This window comes from Stenella coeruleoalba, assembly GCF_951394435.1.
Source record: "Stenella coeruleoalba genome assembly, chromosome: 2".
Taxonomy (NCBI): Eukaryota; Metazoa; Chordata; class Mammalia; order Artiodactyla; family Delphinidae; genus Stenella; species Stenella coeruleoalba.
In genome coordinates this window covers 182,541,134-182,562,020 of record NC_137147.1, presented here as the reverse complement: position 1 = coordinate 182,562,020, position 20,887 = coordinate 182,541,134, and the positions used below count along the sequence as shown (strand labels likewise).

The 20,887-nt window shown below is 38.1% G+C and overlaps 1 protein-coding gene across 1 annotated transcript in view; it reads left to right on the top strand.

Moving 5' to 3' along the window:
• Positions 1 to 244: 244 nt before the first annotated feature.
• RAB18 (RAB18, member RAS oncogene family) overlaps positions 245 to 20,887 on the top strand; it is a 32,728-nt gene continuing 12,085 nt past the window's right edge. Inside the window, exons 1-2 of the mRNA XM_079914609.1 lie at positions 245 to 871; positions 5,407 to 5,462. Coding sequence (XP_079770735.1) covers positions 804 to 871; positions 5,407 to 5,462 — 124 coding nt within the window. The 5' untranslated portion in view covers positions 245 to 803. The remainder of the gene's footprint in view (positions 872 to 5,406; positions 5,463 to 20,887) is intronic.

The following is a 20,887-nucleotide window of genomic DNA, read 5'->3' as shown; positions in this document are numbered from 1 at the left end:
AGAAGACAAAGCATGTACATACATTCCTGCAGTTGTGGTGTAGCAGCTCTTATGAGTAACAGTTGGCTTGAGTTGCACCACCAGACATCTGTATGCACCTGATCTATGTGAGGTTTACATCTCTCTGAATATGAAGTGAGGTGTGAAGGGTATTTGTCAAACAGCCAGGAAGTAATAATACCAGATCACACCTTTTATAGAGCACTTGAGTTTACAAAGTGCCATCAGAAATTAACTCATTTAATCTTCATAATAATTCTAAGACGCCGGTCTTGTTCTTAGAAGTATAATTGTGCCGACTGAGGGGAACAGGCTCAGAAGTCTAGGTAATGCAAAGCGGTTATACGGTGGCTGGGACCTAAAACTAAGATAATCTGCCTTCGCGCACAAGACTCTTGCCACTGCAATGCAGCTGTTTTGAGCAGCTATTGAAATCAAAGAGAACCATACTCCCCTGACTCAGTCCTCTTCCGAGTACGTGCACCAAGGAAGGACGGTTAAATGAGGGCTGGAGAAAGGGAAGAGCCTGCGAACCGGGTGAAATCACACCCGGCGCTCTCCCTCTGCGCTTGCGCAAGGGAGGAGTTGCCCTCCCCGGAAGGACACCTGGGACTTGGGTTTGCGCCGACGCAGAGCTACCTCCAGGCGGAACCCGGGCGTGCGGGGCTCCTGCAACCTAAACACCCGGTGTGAAAGGAAGGTGGCCCCGGCGGGGCGGGGCGCATGCGCGGCAGCTCCCCCTGGGGAAGGGCTGAGAGGCGGAGCGGGGCGGCCAGCTGTGAGCCGAGCGGAGCAGGGTCAGGATGGACGAAGACGTGCTGACCACCCTGAAGATCCTCATCATCGGCGAGAGTGGCGTGGGCAAGTCCAGGTGAGGCGGCTCTGCGAGCCGTGACAAGGGTGACAGGGCCCTTTCCGTCTCGGTGGCCGCTGTCCCCTGGGCCGCGGCGGGAACGGTAAACGGCGACGGCCGGGCGCGGCCCGAGCTGGGGCGGCCTCCGCCCGCGGCCTCCGGGCCTTCTCGCTGCGCGGCCCCGCGGCCCCGCCACCCCGCCGCCCGGTCCACGGCCTCTGCCAGGCCCGGCTCCCTGGATCGCTTCGCCTCCTGTCGCACCCAGAGGAAAACAGTTCCGGGGCCGCCGCCCGGCCGGCGGTTTGCTGTAGAAGAGCCTAGGGCGCGGCGGGCGGGCTTGGGCCCGAGTTCGGCCGAGGGCGAGGCCTCTGGGCCCCCGGGCCAGGCTCCCTGCACCCCGCGAGTTGAGAGGTGTAGCTCTACCGCTGGGGTTTCGGCCGGCCTGCCTCGTAATACGTCAAGTTCTGCACGGGAAGTTTCGCGACGCCGTAGGTCGCATTCCTGGCCTATTACGGTGCACCCATCAACCGCTTTTTTTTTCTTTTTTCTTTTTTTTTAAATGAGTCAGCTGTGAAAGAACTCTTCAGTTTTCTGATTGCTTAAATAATTCACTTTAGCCTGAGAAGGTAGAGCTTAAGCTGTGGGCCGCTTTTGAAAATCAAGTGTGATTGTTACTTGTCATTGTGCCGCATCATATAGAGGTAAAAGAACACATTAGCATGTGTCTCTTCTTTCTTGGGGGAAAGTAACGTTGACAGTAGTTAGAGTTGAGTACAAGGGAAGACGTGGAGCCTGGGGCGTATCGCAAGAGGGCTGTGATTTCATCCACATCCTGGAACAAAGTTCTCCAGGTGAAGGTATCCTCGCCGTATGATTACGAGCTCCTTGTATTCTACGCTGCTTTGATCTTCAAATAATATACAAATTCCAGGAGCTGCAAGCAATTTCATATTTTAGCTATACCTCCTGATAAACTTATCTTTCACATTACTTCGTGAAGTCTTACTTTTTTTTTTAAAATACTTGAGGGCTTCCCTGGTGGCGCAGTGGTTGAGAGTCCGCCTGTCAATGCAGGGGACACGGGTTCGTGCCCCGGTCCGGGAAGATCCCACATGCTGCGGAGCGGCTGGGCCCCGTGAGCCATGGCCGCTGAGCCTGCGCGTCCGGAGCCTGTGCTCCGCAACGGGAGAGGCCACAACAGTGAGAGGCCCGCGTACCGCAAAAAAAAAAAAAAAAGAAAAATAAATAAAATACTTGAGTATTTGAAACCTTACTCTGTAAATATATTCTGAAACTATGTGTTTTTAAAGCATGACAGTACATTTTCATAGTTTCTCTCATTTAATGTACTCTGTATGTTAGAGTGAGGGATTTGTACCTAAGAAGGAATAACTTAATGAAACACTATGGGCTAAAAAGATAAGTATGATTTGTGTGTGTGTGTGTGTGTGTGTGTTACTTAAAGGGCTGAATAAAATCATTTTCATGATCACCATCTATTGTATTTGAGGGTTAAAAAGCTAGGTAATATATAAACATTGTCTTAATAGGAATTCCTTGGCCTTGTGACCGTTTTCTTCTTGAGATGTGACCCTCATTTAGGTTAAGACATATGAAATTGCTGATTTTGAAGTTAGGAATGGTTGAATGTCCTTTCATGTGGTTCAGCCCCAAACATGGTGGATTGGCACCTTTTCTAAATGTGTTAGATGGGTGATTACTTGAAAGCTAACTGCAGTGCAGTGTTCACATAACTGAAGTTCTTCCTCTAGAGTAAAATCTGTTAAGTGGATTTACTGGTTCCCTTGGTTCCCTCCCCTCAAACAAATTTATTTGGCTCTAATATGCTCCAGACTTTTTCTCAATAGTTAGTGGTGAATTATCAACTACTCACTGCAAAATTTTAACACCTTTACCTCTTTCAAGAAAGGATTGCATTTAAGGAGAAAGTTGGCTTATTTTTCTGGCTAGATATACATTTTTGGTGTATGTCATATGCTATGGAAAAAACTTTGAACACTTTCTGGATAAGATGAGAATAAATGACTTTAGAAGCCTATCTTTTTAAGGTAAGTACAAAAACACTTGTCATGGATATAATCTTACAGGGTTGTTCTAACCAATGGTTTCTATTTCTTTATAAATCTAGAGTTAGGGGAAGTGATGTATCACTTGTGTTGTTGAGAAATCATTGCACAACAAAGGACATCTTAACTAATTCAAACTAGTGGGTTATTTTTCCAGTTTATTCCGTACTTGGAGTGTAATGAGCATGTGTGAGAGGAGCCAGGAGATGAGAATGATGAAACTGGTGCTGCCACTTGTGTGACCTTTGTCACTCAGACACTCCAGGCCTTCATTTCTTTGTTCAAAAAGTGAGGTTGGGTAGAAATCTCTCAGACCCTATCAAGTGTTAAATGTGTAATGGTCTTTGATTCCGTGGCTAGCCATAGGGAAGTGAAGAAGTAGCCAGGTGTTTCAGAAACTGGGAGGGATTATAGAGACCTTCTGTTATTTAAGTTGCTGTCCCTCCAGTCCCCATTATATCCCATCCTTTTTGACCAATTTCATTTGTAAATTGAGAAATGCGTGTTAGTTATAATCGCACTGATTAATGACAGATTTGGTCTCCAAGTGGATTGGTGGTCTCCTTCCATCTATAGCTCTGCGTGGAGAGTATTTTGCTCCTTTAACTTTGAAAATATGAAGGCTTAAACGTACATCCTTTAGAGCAGTGGCTCTTAATCATTTTCGGGTTGTGGGTTCCTGTCAAATCTAATAGAGAAATAGACTCCCTGCCTAGAAAAATGTACACATAGAATTTAGAATACATTTCGAGCTAATAGTTTACCCCTGGCTAAGATCTGCTGCCTTATACTCGAAGTCTGTATTAAAATTTGTTGCTTTACACCCTTGTCTTTCCTGACAAAATACCATTAATGACAAGCAAAGAAAAATGGCTGGCTCAGTGTCCGCCACATTGTCGATGTTTAATAAATAATAGCCAATACCATTGTTATTATTTATGTTATTATGGTGTTATTATTACTACTCAACAAGGTTCTACGTTTTTGTAATAATATTTTCTTTGGTGACCGAGTATAGATGCACCACCTTTCTATTCTTAAATTGTGAGTAACTGAAATTTTCAGCGAAATCTTCACTTTTATTGATTTGAAGTTTAATGCTGGGCAGAGAAGAAAATTCTTATGAGTAGTGTTTTAAGATTCTTATTAGTGCTGTCACCTAATTCATGTTGGAGGTAAGTAAAATGAGTTATAGTCAAGAGTGTTCAATGTTAAGTAGAAGAATCTACAATATGATTCTTTTTACTTTGCTTTTGTGGTGCTGGTTTTATGATCAACAAAAAGCAAAACCAGGAAACGGAGAGTTAATCCTTCAAATAGAATTAATGACACTGGGTTCGGGAACTACCAAGAGGCCATTACGTTTTGCAACCCTGTGGGCAAAAAAAAATCTTAAGCAGCAATAATTATAATCTATAGAAATATTCATACATTTTTTTGCTGCAATTCAGACATGAGATAGGGCTTGTCTTGATTTTATTAATGCAAATAGGTCAATAGAATGGTCTCGTCCTACTTAGGAGATAACGTGAGGGGCAGTTGATTAATTTTATATATCTAGGGCTTTAACAAAAGCTTAGATTTTATTTTGAAGAGCTAATAACTGACACTTCTGCCTTATGTTAAACAAAATAATTCTGGGAGACAAAATCTTGGAGTACTCTTACGGTATCTTTTCATTTCATGCCTTCCTTTCTAGTTTCTTTACCATTTCCTAGGTTTAGTCCTTCATGATCTCTTACTATAATCATGGCAGTTGTCTTCTGTTGTTTTTCTTGCATTTTATTGCTGGCATTAAGTTTTCAAGATAAAGAGAAGTTCCTGCCATTCCTTTCGGTGAAAGCTTTTGGTAGCTCCATGTTGCCTCCTTGATTTCATACACCCCACCCAGCATTTGCCAGAGGCTACCTGCTCTGGCCATCATGTGACCTTTCTGCCTTCACTTTTTATTATATCTCTTTCCACTTGGGTAATAGTCTTAACTACTTGTTTCAAAATGCTAGACTTCACACCTTTCTGTTTTTACCTGAATTCAGAGTGAATTATGCATTAGATTTTTTAAAAAATTAATTTGTTGCATTCCAAAAGACTTACTTTTCCCCTTTTTGTCCATGTCAGTTAAAGTGTCACATGTTTGCTAATATCATTTTCTCAGAAGGACATACCAATACAGTTATAAAAAAGCAAAAAACACAGTCGTTTTCACACGTGGGGAATTGAGCAGGGGAGCATAGGGAACATATTTTCTACTAAAAACTACTTTGCTTTTGGGACTCTTTAATTGCCGTTCCAATAATTTAATTCCTCTGTGTATACCTGCCCTGAGGCTGTATTTCTGGGAGCGGACTACATCAGCTATTCTTATCTGCATCTAACTAGTGACGAAATAAAACAATCAGGAAGATTTATCAAGTGATTAGAAAGAAAAGACAAATTACTAATCTGTCTTTTTAACATCTCTTTTAGCCTGCTCTTGAGGTTCACAGATGATACTTTTGATCCAGAGCTTGCAGCAACAATAGGTAAGCCTATGTTTAAAAATTCAGTAGAAATGCCAAATATTTTCTTGCTTCAGGCTGTTTCATCTAACTCCCCCTACCCATCCTCTCACCACCCCATTGCTTCCATGTCTGTCAAAATCTTATTTGTCTTTCAAGTCTTAACTCTGGTAGTCATTAAATTTCTGAAGCCTTTGTAGATCTCACCAAGCAAAAAAACGTCCTTTTCTGTTGTCTCATGGTACTTTTTTGACACTGTGGATATTACGATTATCTGTATACACATTCCTGTGCTATGGGTTGTCTGTTATTTAGCAGCATACAGTCATTTGAATGTTTATTGCATGCCAGGCACTGTCCTGAGAGGTGGGTTATAATGTTCAATAATGCAGACTTGGTCTCTGTCATAATGGACCTAGCAGTATCACCCAGCAGTAGAGTGTGTTAATTTTGTATTTTTAGCACTCAGTACAGTATCTGGCATGTATTCTGGCAGCATATTTATTGATATTAGTTATTTAAGACTGTTAGAAGCAGTAATACATAACTGCCTTTTAAAAATGAAATTTAGATTGCCTGAAAGTGGTTTGTCACACCAGCTTATTAGGATATATGAGAAGATAGAGCTAAATATTCTGGTGTCACATGTTTAGGGAGTAGGTGACAATGTAAAGGAACAAGAGACAGCTTGCAGCACTAGGAAGAGCTGAGTCAGAGCAGGATAATAGTCTTGGCTCTGCCTTGAACGTTGTCATCTTGAGCAAGTCATTCACTTCCTTGTCTTCTGTAAGTTGAGGAATTTTGGTGAGAGAATACATTTTTCTTCCAGCTCTAAAATTTCATGATCTGATGAGTAGAATGTAGTAAAGATGATCCTTGTGTTTCTATTAACTGGGTTGATTTTTTTCCTTTTTATTGTTAAATAATTTCATACTTAGAGAAAAGTTGTAAAAATAGTTCAAAGAATTCCTGTATATCTTAATCAAATTCCCCAAATGTTAACATTTATCACATATGCCTTATCATTCACTGTCTACATACACATACACAGTATTCTTGCTTTTTTCAAATTGTTTGAGAGAAAATTGCAGAGTGTCTTCAATGTCTTTAACCTCTGAGTACTTTAATGTGTATTTTCTAGATGAACATGGATAGTGTTCTCCTGTATACAGACAGATTTCATCAGTTGTCCCACTAATGTCTTATATACCAAAGAAAAAGAATTGTTTCTGGTCCAGAATCCAGTCCAGCATCACATATTGAATTTTTTTTTTTTTTTTGCGGTACGCGGGCCTCTCACTGTTGTGGCCTCTCCCGTTGCGGAGCACAGGCTCCGGACGCGCAGGCCCAGTGGCCATGGCTCATGGGCCCAGCCGCTCCACGGCATGTGGGATCTTCCCAGACTGGGGCACGAACCCGTGTCCCTGCACCGGCAGGCGGACTCTCAACCGCTGTGCCACCAGGGAAGCCCACATATTGAATTTTGTTGTCATTTTTCCTTAGTCTCTTTTAATCTGAACAGTTCTTCACTCTTTCTATGTCTTTCATGGCCTTGACATTTTTGAAGAGCACATACAGGCCAGTTATTGTAGAATATCCTTCAATTGCATTTGTCCGTGTGTCCTCCTGGTTAGATTCAGGTTATGCATTTTGGTCAGGAATTCCTCAGAAGTGCTTGTCAGAGCATGATGTATATTTGTGCCATTACTGGTGATGGGACTTGCTTCCTTAAGATGATGTACACCAAGTCTCTCCACTGTAAACTGTCATCCTGTCATTCCAACTATGGTGGTTTTTCAAATTCCATCCTTCCATTTCCATTTCTTATTTAGAATTCTGTAAAGGAGAATTCTTTGTTTCTTTCTATCAGTATGAGCTCACAGTGCCTCTAAATGTTTAACAAATTATATCAGGCATTACTTAGCTTTTGGATGACATGTTAACATTGACAGATTTACTGTTATGTGTGTAAAAGGGAATCATTTAAAACACTAGTAATTCAAAATCTATTTAATTTGGTTTTGGTATATCATTTGCTCCTTTAAAAAATCAGTTATTAATAAAACTTGATTTTGTTCAGAACATACCTGTTATTGGATAAGCGAGGAGTAGAAGAATAATAACTGGCAGTAAAATAAACTTGCCTAGAGTTAAAATTTTCCTAAGGGAGTGATCTTATATAAACTATAAATTATCTGTCTTCATTTCAAACCCAAATGTAACTGGGGACTTGCAGATTGACAGATCGTTCGTTGTCTTTATTACTAAAAAGGCTTTGCTTTAAAAGCAAATACCAAGATTGTAGCATACTGATGAGAATATACATAATTTGTTCCCCTTATGGGCCTTGGGTCTTGAAAAGTATCTTTTGCATTTTGGCATCAGATAATTTTCTGCCTTAGGTTATAACCAATGTACATGAGTTTTTGAAATAAAAATAATTAGCCCAGTTGTTACTGGCCATATGAAAATTAGTATTTACCTCACAGTATAATAGTAAGGAAAGCACACCTTTATCTTTCAGTAATACAGTGAGACACTCAAGTTTCTGTCTTGTATAACATACTCTATTAAGGTAATTATTGGATTTGGGGCTTGAAGATGGTACTATAGAGTTGGCATTTTCATCTTTTGCTTTCTGGCAATTGACTAATAACAAAGAGAGGGAGAAACTAAAACCCCAGCCCCGTAGACCACTATACTAGAAGGCAGCTAAAACACCAAGCCACAAAACAGGTGGAATGGCTGCCAAGAGCAGTGGGGACAGACAGGCCGCCTGCAGGAGAAAGTAGGCGATGCCAGGGCTGCAGAGCTCGGAGCCAGCAAGAGGTGCTTCGTGAGGTTGAGAGGCCCACTGTGAGGTGCAAAACCTATATCCCTTGTTTGTGAAAGCGAAATGGCTTCTTAAGCTAATGGCAGGAGTTGCCCTGCATCTGGTTTGGTTTTAAGAAGTTGGGAAGGTGAAGCCAAACAAGGAGTCATACAAACCAGCCATTTTTGCATTTTGTCTGTCTCTGTAGCAGTCGGGGAGGAGATAGATGCCTTTGAAAAACCTCAAGGTTGCCTATCTCCTCTGAATGTTGAGAAATAAAAAACTAACTGATTCTCATGTAAAACCCTGAATCAAGACAAAATTTTTCCAGTGCAGAACTGATCCACTATGGCTTTCTGCATGAACCTCCTGCAAATAGCTTGTCCAGGAAAACCTCACCACTTTCAACTATGACTTAGTAAAAAAGAATCCAGCTCAAGGCCACTACCACCATTCAAGAATCGAAAAGGAAGAAAGGAATGGAAAAACAAAGGACAGTTGAAGAATCCTCACCAGAAAAAAATATTGCTGTAAAGAAGATGAAAATAATGACCAAACATTTTGCCATGAATTTAAAAGGCTTAATGGAAATATTTATCAGTGAGAGCACAAAACAGTGATATAAGAGGTCGGGGAAGAGATAGTGCGACTACATGAGAAAATGCAGTGTGAGCTGACTGAGTGGAAAGAAAGAAAAGATAAGAAAATAAAACCATCACTGAAATGAAGGTGAGATTGGAAGGATCACAAGGGACAGTAGAAACTGGGAAACACAATAAAGAACATAGAAGCTAGGAATGGAAAAGTGGGTAGAATTTACCAAAATGAATAAGAATATTAAATTAGAGTGAGAAAATGATAGATATGGAAATCAGAAAAGGAGATTTTACATAGTATGTTTGAGTCTTAAAAGAAGAAACATAATGAAACACAACCAATATTTAATGATATATAATCCAAGGTAACGTATCTGACATAAAAATAAACACACAGACAAAATTGTAAGAATATTTTGACCAGGTTTTTGTTTGTTACATGGGAATATTTGGGGGGGAAATAATAAGCATTAGATTTCTCTTTGCTATGGTCAGGCCATAAGATGGTGCTTAATCAGGTCTTTACCTGAGGTATTTAATCAACTGCATAGATACAATTGGTTGAAATTTAAGCATGGATATAGAAAGTAGTTACATTAACTTTATATAGTATGATCAAATAGGCAAAATTTGCTTTTTGTTTTTGTTTTTTTAATTTACCCTATTTTAGGTAACCTTTGAATACAAAAAGAGCACTTTAAGTAAAAATTTTCAAGTAAAAAAATTAGAAAATTTAAAACTGGCTCTCTACTTAAGACAGGCTCACAAACTATTTCTTAATCTTTAAGACTTATAATTGTTACAATATGTGAAAGTGTTTTTTGAGGGTTGATACATTTCAACTAAAGTTAGACAAATTTTGCTTGTTGTTGGTTGACTTTAGATCAGTGATTCTTATCACTCCCTTGGTAAGTTTTTAGAAATACCCATGACTGTTTGGCTTCTAAGGGCAGGTGTCAGATAGATTTCATATACAAGTTACCTTATAGTTTGGGCTTACTTAACAGAAAGATAATTTAATTAAAATGCAAAGTAGTTTATACATCTTGTTTAATGCCACAACATAAACTTGTTAAAATACTTGGGAATATGAGATAATTCAGAAAGTAAAGTAGAACTATTCTATTTCATAATATTTCATTCAATTAAACATGTTAAAGTAATAAAAATGGCTCTGACATTTCTTTCTTTAGAATAATGACAAATGGTCTTGATCATATATAGATTGTTTCTTTCTTCCATTCTACTTACAGGCTTTATTAGGAAAGGTTGTGATGTTCTTTGTATGCCTTTTCAGCACTGACTAATGGTTGATAGACCTTTTTATACTGAAATGTCCTTGCTTTCCTAGATAAGCCTTCACTCATTTTGTTTGATGTATTTCTGGATTCTGTTGACTAATTTAGAATTTTTGCATCTATTTTTATATGTAAGATGGACTCTCCTTTTTTGTATTTTTAAAAAATCAGAATTTGGTATTAAAGTTGTATTAGTTTATACAATGAAGGCGCTTTCCGTCTTTTTAAATTGTCCTTACTTGCTTAAATACTACTGGAATTATCTGTTCTATGAAGGTTATATTTCATCTGAGTCAGTCTGATCCAGCTTCTTCCTCACTGTTACAACCTCTTCATGTTCTCTGTTTCTTAGGACAGTCTTAGGAGTGCAGCTAGGAAGGAAAATCCCAACTCACTTGTTAAGTTAGTTGCATGTAGTATCTTTTTTTTTTTGGCCAGAATCTTAGTTCTTGGTTCCCGAGCAGGGGTGGAGCCCGTTCCCCCTGCAGTGGGAGCACCAGGCCACCAGGGAAGTCCCTGTCGTATTCGTTTAAACTCTTCATTATCTGTGTTCACGTTCCCTCATTTCTAAACTTGTACATTTTTTTGGTCTGTCTTTTCCTTAAGGAATGTATCTATTTTATTGTTTGAGGAATTGCTTTATTTTTCCCCTCTTTCTCCTTCCTACTTTTATTTTGGTTTATTTTGTTAGTTTCTTAAGATGAGTATTAAGTTCCCTTCTTTTTAGTCTTTATTCTTTAATAAAGATGTCCTCTAAGAACAAGTTTTACTGTGTCCCATAGGTTGTGATAGGCTGTTTGTTTTTCATTGCTCTCTGCATAGTTTAAATTTTCAGTTTTGCTTTCCTCTTTGAATATTTGAAATCTTTGATTTAGGAATGTGTTTCCTAATTTCCAGGCTTTTTTTGGTCATTTTATTTCTTATTTATTGGATAATGACTTCCATTTGGAGTAAAGCCACCCACCCCTCTGCCAGCCTCATGTCCATCAGCAAGAGTCAGGTTAGCCTCAGAATTTAGCCTACTTCTGACAAGACCTTCCTCCACACTCCTCTTTCCCCTCCAGATGTTCTTATCTTGCTACTGCTAGCCGCCATAAGACCATCAGGCACCATAACCATTTTTCCCTCTAAGTAGTCTTCACGGAAAGCCCTGGTGTCTCTTCATTTCCCAGACTTGGATCTTTGTAACCTTGTTCACCGTCTTTCCTCGCCTCCAGTGCTCACTCCTTCTCAGCTCTGTCTTCTGGGGGAGCAGAGCACTTAGCACATTTCATTGTTAATACTTTTTAGGTTGTTTGTAAACTGAGACTTGGGGATCTAGGTCCTCCTAATCTTGTTCTCCTTGGATCCTTAAAGGTTTTATCGTATCTGTCTTGATGCCCCCTCTCCTGTTATCCTCTACCCCCTCCCCCAAAATAACTAAATAGCAGATAAACCAGGAATTTTTATATTCTTTCATGAGAAGGGGGAAATTGACTTAAAGAGATTAATTAATAAGCTGTTGGCTATCGAGACCTTAGTAAGAGGGCTGAGACTAAATCCAGCCTCCTGACTTGGTATTCTTTTAATTACAGCACAGAATTACAACTCAGCAATGAAAAAGATCAAACACAGATTTGAACAGAATGTCAGAAATGCTAAACATAAGAGGGAAGCAGCAAAATTAGATTTATCAGTTAATTAAATGTAAATGGGTCCAATTCTCCTAATAATTCACATTGCCAGATTGGAGCTGAAAAGTACTTAAAAGAAATATGGAAAGGTTGAAATAAAGGGATGCACCAGTATAGAAGCAGAGGTGGTAATATAACATGATTTAAGGTAGAATTCAGGGCTAATGCACTGGACAAAATCAAATAGGATATTATGTAATGATGAAAAGCCAAATTAATTAACAAAACAGCTATAATAGTCATAAACAAGTAGGCACCAAACACAGAAATAATATATAAAAGCAAATCTGTTTAAAACACAAGAGAAGAATTTGATGAAAATACATTTATATTAGGAAATTTGTTATGTCTCTTTCATAATTAGATAGATCCAAAAGATACAGATAAGGTCATGGGAAATAGAATAACACAGTCAAGAAATATTTTGAATGAAGAACTAATTATTTTAAAAGCCCATGGAACAGTTTTACAAAATCCATCTTTACTTCGGCAGCAAAATAAATTGGAAAGAAGCAGAAATTTTACATGTTCTCTGATAATTTATTCTTTCAGAAAGTATTTTTGATCTATTATGTTCCAAGTAGATAGCCATATTTTTTTAATTATGATATAGTAAAATTGACTTCTTTGGGGATATAGAGTTCTTTGAATTTAACATGTGTTATAACAAATGTATATGGTTATGTAATCGCTACCACAATCAGGATACCAAACAGTTCCAACATCCAAAAGAGTTCCCCTAGTGCCATCTTTTTTCAGGCACACTTTTTCCCCGTCTCTATTCCCTGGCAGCCACTGCTAGGTCTTTATCACTATAGTTTTGTGTTTTTGAGAATGTCATATAGATGGGATAGCGTGTGTAACCTCCAACCTGAGTTTTTTCACTTAGCATGATGCCTTTGAACTGCCTCTGAGTTTTTGCGTGTCAATAGTTTGTTCCTTTTTATTGGTGGGTTGTATTCCATTTCGGAGCTGGTTAAGTCATCTGCCCATTGTAGGACATTTGGGTTGTTTCCAGTTTTTGGTGATAATAAATAGACGTGTTAAAAACATTTAAGTACAGGATTTTACATGAAAATTAATTTTTATTTCTCTAGAGTAATTACCCAATAATGGAATTGCTGGATCATATGGTAAATGCATATTTAACTTTGGAAAACAGTCTGTCCATTTTTTTATAAAGTGGTTGTGTCATTTTACATTCCCACTAGCAGTATATATATATATATTTATTTATTTATTTTTTGCAATACGCAGGCCTCTCACTGTTGTGGCCTCTGCCGTCGCAGAGCACAGGCTCCAGACGCGCAGGCTCAGGGGCCATGGCTCACGGGCCCGGCCGCTCCGCGGCATGTGGGATCTTCCCAGACCGGGGCACGAACCCGTGTCCCCTGCATCGGCAGGCGGACTCAACCACTGCGCCACCAGGGAAGCCCCTTTCCTGTTCTTCTGTAGCCCCATCCATTATACTTAGTATGGTCAGACTTTTACATCGTAATCATTCTAATAGGTGTGTATTGGTAATCTCATTGTGATTTACTTTGCATTCTCTAATGACTTATGATGTTGAGCATCTTTTAAAGTTCTTATTTGCTATCCATATGTATATATTTTGTGTGTGTGTGTGAAGTGTCCAAGTCTTGTTCAGTTTTCAGTTGGTTTTTTCTTATTGTTGAGCTTTGAGTTCTTTATATATTCTGCATATAAGTCCATTATTAGATGAAATATGCTTTGTAAATGTGTTTTTCTTAGTCTGTGGCTCCTCCTGTCATTCTCTAAACAGGTTATTTCTAAAAGCAGAAGTTGTTTATTGTGATGAAATCCAACTTACCAATTTTTTTCTTTTATGGATGATGATTTCAGTGTTATATCTTGTGCTCAACAGATGATTGCAATGATTTTCTCCCGCATTTTCCTCTAGAAGTTTTATAGTTTTTTATTTTACACTAGGTGTATGGCTCATTTTTTTTTAAATTTTCACTTATAATGTTCTTTTTTAAAAAAAATTTTATTGGAGTATATTTGATTTACAATGTTGTGTTAGTTTCAGGTATATAGCATAATGATTCAGTTATACATATACTTACATTCATTCTTTTTCAAATTCTTTTCCCATGTAGGTTATTACAGAATATTGAGTAGAGTTCCCTGTGCTATACAGTAGGTCCTTGTTGGTTATCTATTTTATATATAGTAGTGTGTATATGTTAACTCCAAGCTCCTAATTTATCCTTCCCCACTCTATGTTTCCCCATTGGTAACCATAAGTTTGTTTTCGAAATCTGTAAGTCTGTTTATGTTTTGTAAATAAATTCACTTGTATCATTTTTTAAAAATGAGATTTCACATATGAGTGATATGATATTCGTTTTTCTCTGTCTGACTTACTTCACTCAGTATGATAATCTCTAGGTCCATCCATGTTGCTGCAGATGGCATTATTTCGTTCTTTTTTATGGCCAAGTAATATTCCATTGTATATATCTACTACATCTTCTTTATCTGTTCCGCTGTTGATGGACATTTAGGTTGCTTCCATGTCTTGGCTATTGTAAATAGTGCTGAAGTGAACCTTGGGGTGCATGTATCTTTTCAAATTATGGTTTTCTCCAGATATATGCCCAGGAGTGGGACTGCTGGATCATGTGGTAGTTCTATTTTTAGTTTTTTAAGGAACCTCCATACTGGTGAGCTTTCCCATTCATAATTTTCTTGTTTCTAGCTGTGGCCTTTTCTTTTCTGCCTAGAGAAGTTCCTTTAGAATTTTTTGTAAAGCTGGTTTTGTGGTGCTGAATTCTCTGACCCTTTGCTTGTCTGTAAAGCTTTTGATTTCTCCATCAAATCTGAACAAGAGCCTTGCTCAGTAGAGTATTCTTGGTTGTAGGTTTTTTCCCTTTCATCACTTTAAGTATATCATGCCACTCCCTTCTGGCCTACAGAGTTTCTGCTGAAAAATCAGCTGATAACCTTATGGGGATTCTTTTATATATTAATTCTTGCTTTTCCCTTGTTGCCTTTAATATTTTTTCTTTCTGTTTAATTTTTGATAGTTTGATTAATATGTGTCTCAGCAAGTTCCTCCTTGGGTTTATCTTGTATGGGACTCTCTGTGCTTCCTGGACTTGAGTGTTTCCTTTCTCATGTTAGGGAAATTTTTGGCTATAATCTCTTCAATTATTTTCTCAGGCCCTTTCTCTCTCTCTTCTCCTTCTGGCACCCTATAATGCAAATGTTGGTGGGTTTAATGTTGTCCCAGAGGTCTCTAAGACTGTCCTCATTTCTTTTCATTCTTTTTTCTTTTTTATGTTCCACAGCAGTGATTTCCACTACTTTATCTTCCAGTTCTCTTGTTGTTCTTCTGCCTCATTTTTTCTGCTATGGATTCCTTCTAATGTATTTTTCATTTCAGTTATTGTATGGTTTATCTCTGTTTGTTCCTTAAATCTTCTAGCTCTTTGTTAAACATTTCTTATATCTTCTTGGTCTGTGCCTCCATTCTTTTTCTGTGATCTTGGATCATCTTTATTATTGTTACTCTAAATTCTTCTTCAGGTAGATTGCCTATCTCCACTTCATTTAATAGTCCTTCAGGTTTTTATATTGTTCCTTTGAAACATATTTCTCTGCCACCTCATTTTGTCTGACTTTCTGTGTTTGTGGTCTCCATTCTGCAAGCTTCAGGATCGTAGCTCTGCTTGCTTTTGGTGTCTGCCCCTGATGGGTGAGGCTGGTCATGGGGTTTGTGCAGGCTTCCTGGTGGGAGGGACTGGTGCCTGTCCACTGGTGGGTGGAGCTGGGTCTTGTCCCTCTGGTGGGCAGGGCCGTGTCAAGAGGGTGTATTTAGAGGTGGCTGTGGGCTCAGTATGACTTTAGACGCCATCTGCTGATGGGTGGGGCTGTGTTCCTGTCTTTCCAGTTGTTTGGTCTGAGGTGTTCCAGCATGGGAGCCTGTAGGCAGTTGGGTGGAGCTGGGTCTTGGGGTCGAGCTGGACATCTCCAAGAGAGAACACACCGATTAATATTCCCTGGGCACAGGAATTCTCTGGTGGTCCAGCATCCTGGACTCAGTGCTCCCACCCCAGAGGCCCAGGCCTGACCCTATTTCCTGGCTTCTGGGGTCTCCTGAGGCCACAGTGCTGTAGGTGCTGCAGCAAAAACACCTGAGACCTTTAGGTGCAGGTAAAATGCCTCAGAGTGCCTCATACCTTTCACATCTTTTGTGAGATTTAGCCCTAAGTATTTTATAGGTTTTTATGTACAATGGTAGTAAATTTTTAAAAAATATTGTTTCTTTTCATTACTATTATATAGAAATAATGTTGATTTTTTAAATGTTTATTTAGTGTCCTCCAACCTTGCTAAACTTGCTTATTCGTTCTAGGTGCTTTTTTAATCCCATAGATTCCATTGGGTTGCTACATTCTTCCTTTCCAATCTGGATGCCTTTTATTTCTTGTTTTATTGCCTTGGCTGAAGATCTCCAGTGCAATGTTGTGATGAGAGCTGATATCCTTCTTTTGTTCCTGATATTAAGGGGAAAACATTCAGTCTCTACCACTGAGTGTGCTGTTAGTTGTATCTTTTCATAGATGCTGTTTATCAGGTTGAGGAAGTTTCCTTCTATTTCTGGTTTGCTGAGAGGTTTCATTAGGAATGCATGTTGGATTTTGTTAAATTCCTTTTCCACATTTGTTGAGATGTTCATATGAAGTTTCTTTTTTGGTTTAAAATAGTAAAATCCACATTGATTTTTTTTATCCCCATGTTATTATCAACCTTTCATTTCTGAAATAACGTCACTTGGTTGTGCTGTACTGTTCTTTTCACCTATTTGGATGACTTATGGTAAAATTTTGTTTAGGATTTTCATCTATGTTCATGAGGGATAGTAATCCGTAGTTTTCTTTAATTATAGTGTCTTTGTCTGGTTTTGGTATCATGGTACTATAGAACTCACAGACTGACTAAGGAAGTATTCATTCCTCTTCAGTTTCCTGCAAGAGTTTGTTTGTAATGGATTATTATTTAAATGTTCAGTAGAATTCATTTGGGGCCTGGAGTTTTTTCATGGAAAGGTTTTATCCACAGATTTAAATTCTTTCATAGATATAAGATTCTCCGGTTATCTATTTTTTATTGTGAAAATATATATAAGATAAAATTTACCATTTTAACCATTTTTAAGTGTATGATTCAGTGGCACTGACTATGTTCACATTGTTTTGCAACCATCAATACTATCCATTTCCAGAACTTTTTCATAACCTCAAACAGGAACTCCACCAATTAAGCAATAACTCCCACTCCACATTTCCTCTCAGTCCCTGGTAACTTGTTCTACCTTCCGTCTCTATGAATTTGCCTGTTCTAGATACCTTGTATTAGTAGACTTATACAATATTTGTCCTTTTGTAATTTGCTTATTTCACTTAGCATAATGTGTTTAAGGTTCATCCATGTTGTAGCATATATCAGAATTTCATTCCATTTTATAGCTGTATGTATTGGAATTTCATTCTATTTTATGGCTAATAATGTTCCATTATATGTACATACCACATTTTGTTTATCCATTCATCTGTCCATGGACACTTGAGTTGCTTCCACCTTTTGCCTTTTGTGAATAATACTGCTGTGAACATTGTTGTACAATTATTTGTTTGAGTTCCTGTTGTCAGTTCTTTTGGGTATGTACCTGAGTGGAATTGCTACATTATATGGTAATTCTATTTTTAGTTTTTTGAGGAACTGCCAAACTATTTTTCACAGTGACTGTGCCATTTTACATTCCTACCAGCAATGCACAAGCATCCTAATTTCTTAATGTCCTTGTTAACACTTGTTATTTTTCACTTTTTTCTTTAATTGTAGCTGTTTTAATGGATATGAAGTAGTGTCTCATTGTGGTTTTGATTTGCATTTCCCTAATGGATAATGATGTTGAGCATCTTTCCTGTGCTTGTTGGCCATTTGTGTATATTATTTGGAGAAGTGTCTATTCAAATCCTTTTCCCCATTTTTGAATAAGGCTTTCTGTTGTTAAGTTATAGGCATTCTTCATATATTCTAAATACTAATCCCTTATCAGATAACTGGCTTGCAAATATTTTTTTCCCATTTTGTGAGGGTTTTTTTCCCACTCCCTTGACGTTGCCCTTTGATGCATGTAAGTTTTTAATTTTGATAAAGTCCAGTTTATTTTTCTTCTGTTGCCTGTGCTCTTGGTGTTATATCCAAAAAATCTTTGCCAAATCCCATGTCATGAAAAATTTTTCCTATCCTTCTAAGAGTTTTTAAGATTTAGTTTTTACATTTACATCTTTGATCCATTTTGGGCTAACTTTTGTATATGGTGTAAGGTTAGGGTCCAACTTCATTCTTTTGCATCTGGATGTCTAGTTTTCTGAGCATCATTTGTTGAAAGGACTGGCCTTTTCCTATTGAATGGTCTTGGCTTCCTTGTTGAAACTCAGTTGGCTATATATGTGAGGGTTTATTTCTGGGTTCTCTATTTATTACATTGGTTTCAATGTCTGTACTTAATGCTAGTACCATTGTTTTAATTATTGTAGTTTTGTAGTAAGTTTTGAAGTTTGAGTCCTCCAACTATTCTTTTTTTTCAATATTGTTTTGTTATTTAGTGCCTCTTGTAATTCTATACGAATTTGAGTGTCAGCTTTTCCATTCTGCAAAAAAAGCTCTTAGAATTTTTATTCGATTGTGTTGGATCTGTAGATAGCTTTGGGTAGTATTGTCATCTTCACAATATTAAGCCTTCCAACTCATGAACACAGCATGTCTTTCCACTTATTTGTGTCTTCTTTAATTTCTTTCAGCAGTGTTTTGTAGTTTTCAGTGTATAAATATTAAAGCTCCTTGGTTAAATTTATTCCTGAATACTATTATTATTATTATCATTGTCATCTATTTTAAAAGCATTTTATTCTTTTTGATGCTATTGTAAATGAAATGATATTTAAAATTTTTCTTTTTGGATTGTTCATTACTAGGGTATAGAAATGCAACTGAGTTTTGCATGTTGATTTTATATCCTGCAACTTTGCTGAATTCACTGATTAGTTCTAACAATATTTTTGTATGTGTATGGAATATAATCATTAGGATTTTCTACATATAAGAAATGTTGTCTGTGAACAGAGATAATTTTACTTCTTCCTTCCCAATATGGATGTCTTTTATTTCCTTTTCTTGCCTAATTGCTCTGGCTAGGACTTCCAGTACTCTGAGCATAGAAGTGGTGAAAGTATGCATCCTTATCTTGTTCTGATCTGTGGGGAAAAGCTTTCAGTTCTTCACCAATGAGTATGTGATGTTAGTTACAGGTTTTTCTTATGTATTCACTTGTGTTTTCTTCTGCATTCTCTAATCTGCTGTTAATCCCATCCTGTGTATTTTTTTTTTTAATCTCAGACATTGTCGTTTTCATCTCTAGATGTTTGGTATGGGTTTTTAAAATCTCTCTCACGTCAGCTTAACTTTCTGAACATGTGATATACAGTTATGTGTTTTTAATATCCTTTTTTGCTAGTTTTAACATCTTTGCTAGTTCTGAGTCAGTTTCTCTTGATTGCTGGTTTTTCTTTTGATAAGGCAGATGATTCCATTGATATGTTCTGGTTTCCCATTCATTGGTATTTCTTTACAGTGTAGTTGATATTACTTTTGGTAAATCTTCATGTCTCACTTATTGCTTGTTTCAAAGGCTTTATTGGTTATATTATCTAGTTTTAACTAACTTAACCTTCATAAAATAGGCGTGTGCCTATAAAAAGATTCCTGCAGAGGAACAGAATTGAATATTGTATTAAAAATGCAAGCCCAAATGAACAACTAGAGAAAAGCTGAAGTGACAGTTCTTCTATGATTTTGTTATTTATGATAAGAAATATATGTTTGGTTCCTAGCACTGAACTCCGAAAACCCTTGGATTTTCTTAAGTGATAAGAATCATTAAAGATGTCTTTTGTTTTTCTTTTCTTTTTTTTTTTTCTTTTTTGGCTGCACCACGTGGCTTATGGGATCTTAGTTCCCCGACCAGGGACTGAATGAACCTGGCACCCAGCAGTGAAAGCACCGAGTCCTAACCACTGGACGACCAGGGAATTCCCAGGATGTCTTTTGTATTTTCATAACAAGCCTTTTTCAACCACACCTGAGTTTATGTTAATGATGTGACTTCTAGAAAGCCCCTAAGCATAGAGGCTGGTTGCCAGGAGAACCAACCATGTATTGGGTTGGCCCAAAATTTCGTTCAGGTTTTTCTGTAAGATGCTGTGGAAAACCCAAACAAACTTTTTGGCCAACCCAATAATTAGAGGGTTGGAACTTTTCAGCCCTATCTTACCTCCCTCACTTCCAGGGTGCGGAGAGGGGCTGGAGGTTTTGTTTAATGACCAAAGGCAAATGATTTAATCAGTCCAGCCTCCATAAAAAAACCCCAGGGGTTCAGAGAGCTCTGTGTTGGTGAACATGTGGAGGTACTGGAAGGATGGCATGCTTGGAGAGGGCATGAAAACTCTGTGTCCCTTCCCCATACCTTGCCCTGTGCCCAGATCTCTTCCCTCTGGCTGTTCCTGGGTTGTATCCTTTTATAATAAAATGATAATCTAGTAAGTAAACTGTTTTCTTGAGTTCTTTGAGCTACTATATCAAATTAATCTAATTGAGGAGGGATTATGGGAACCTCTGATTTATAGCCAGTTGGTCAGAAGCACAGGTAACAATGTGGACTTGAGATTGGACTCTGAAATGGGGGTGTGGCAGTCTTGTGGGACTTCGCCCTTACCCTGTGGGATCTATCTCTTAACTTCAGGTAGATCGTGTCAGAACTGAATTGAATCGTGGGACACCCAGCTGGTGTCCCTGGAAAGTCAAAGAATTGGTAGTTGTGGGAAAAACCCTACGTATTGGGTCACAGAAGCGTTCAATGTTGTAGAGGAGAAACACAGGAGTGTTTTTTCCTAAACAGTCTGCTTCTATTATGAGCTCCTTGTTTGTCATCCACATGAGAAGGTTGAAAAGATAGTTTAATCAAATGTAGTGAGAAGTT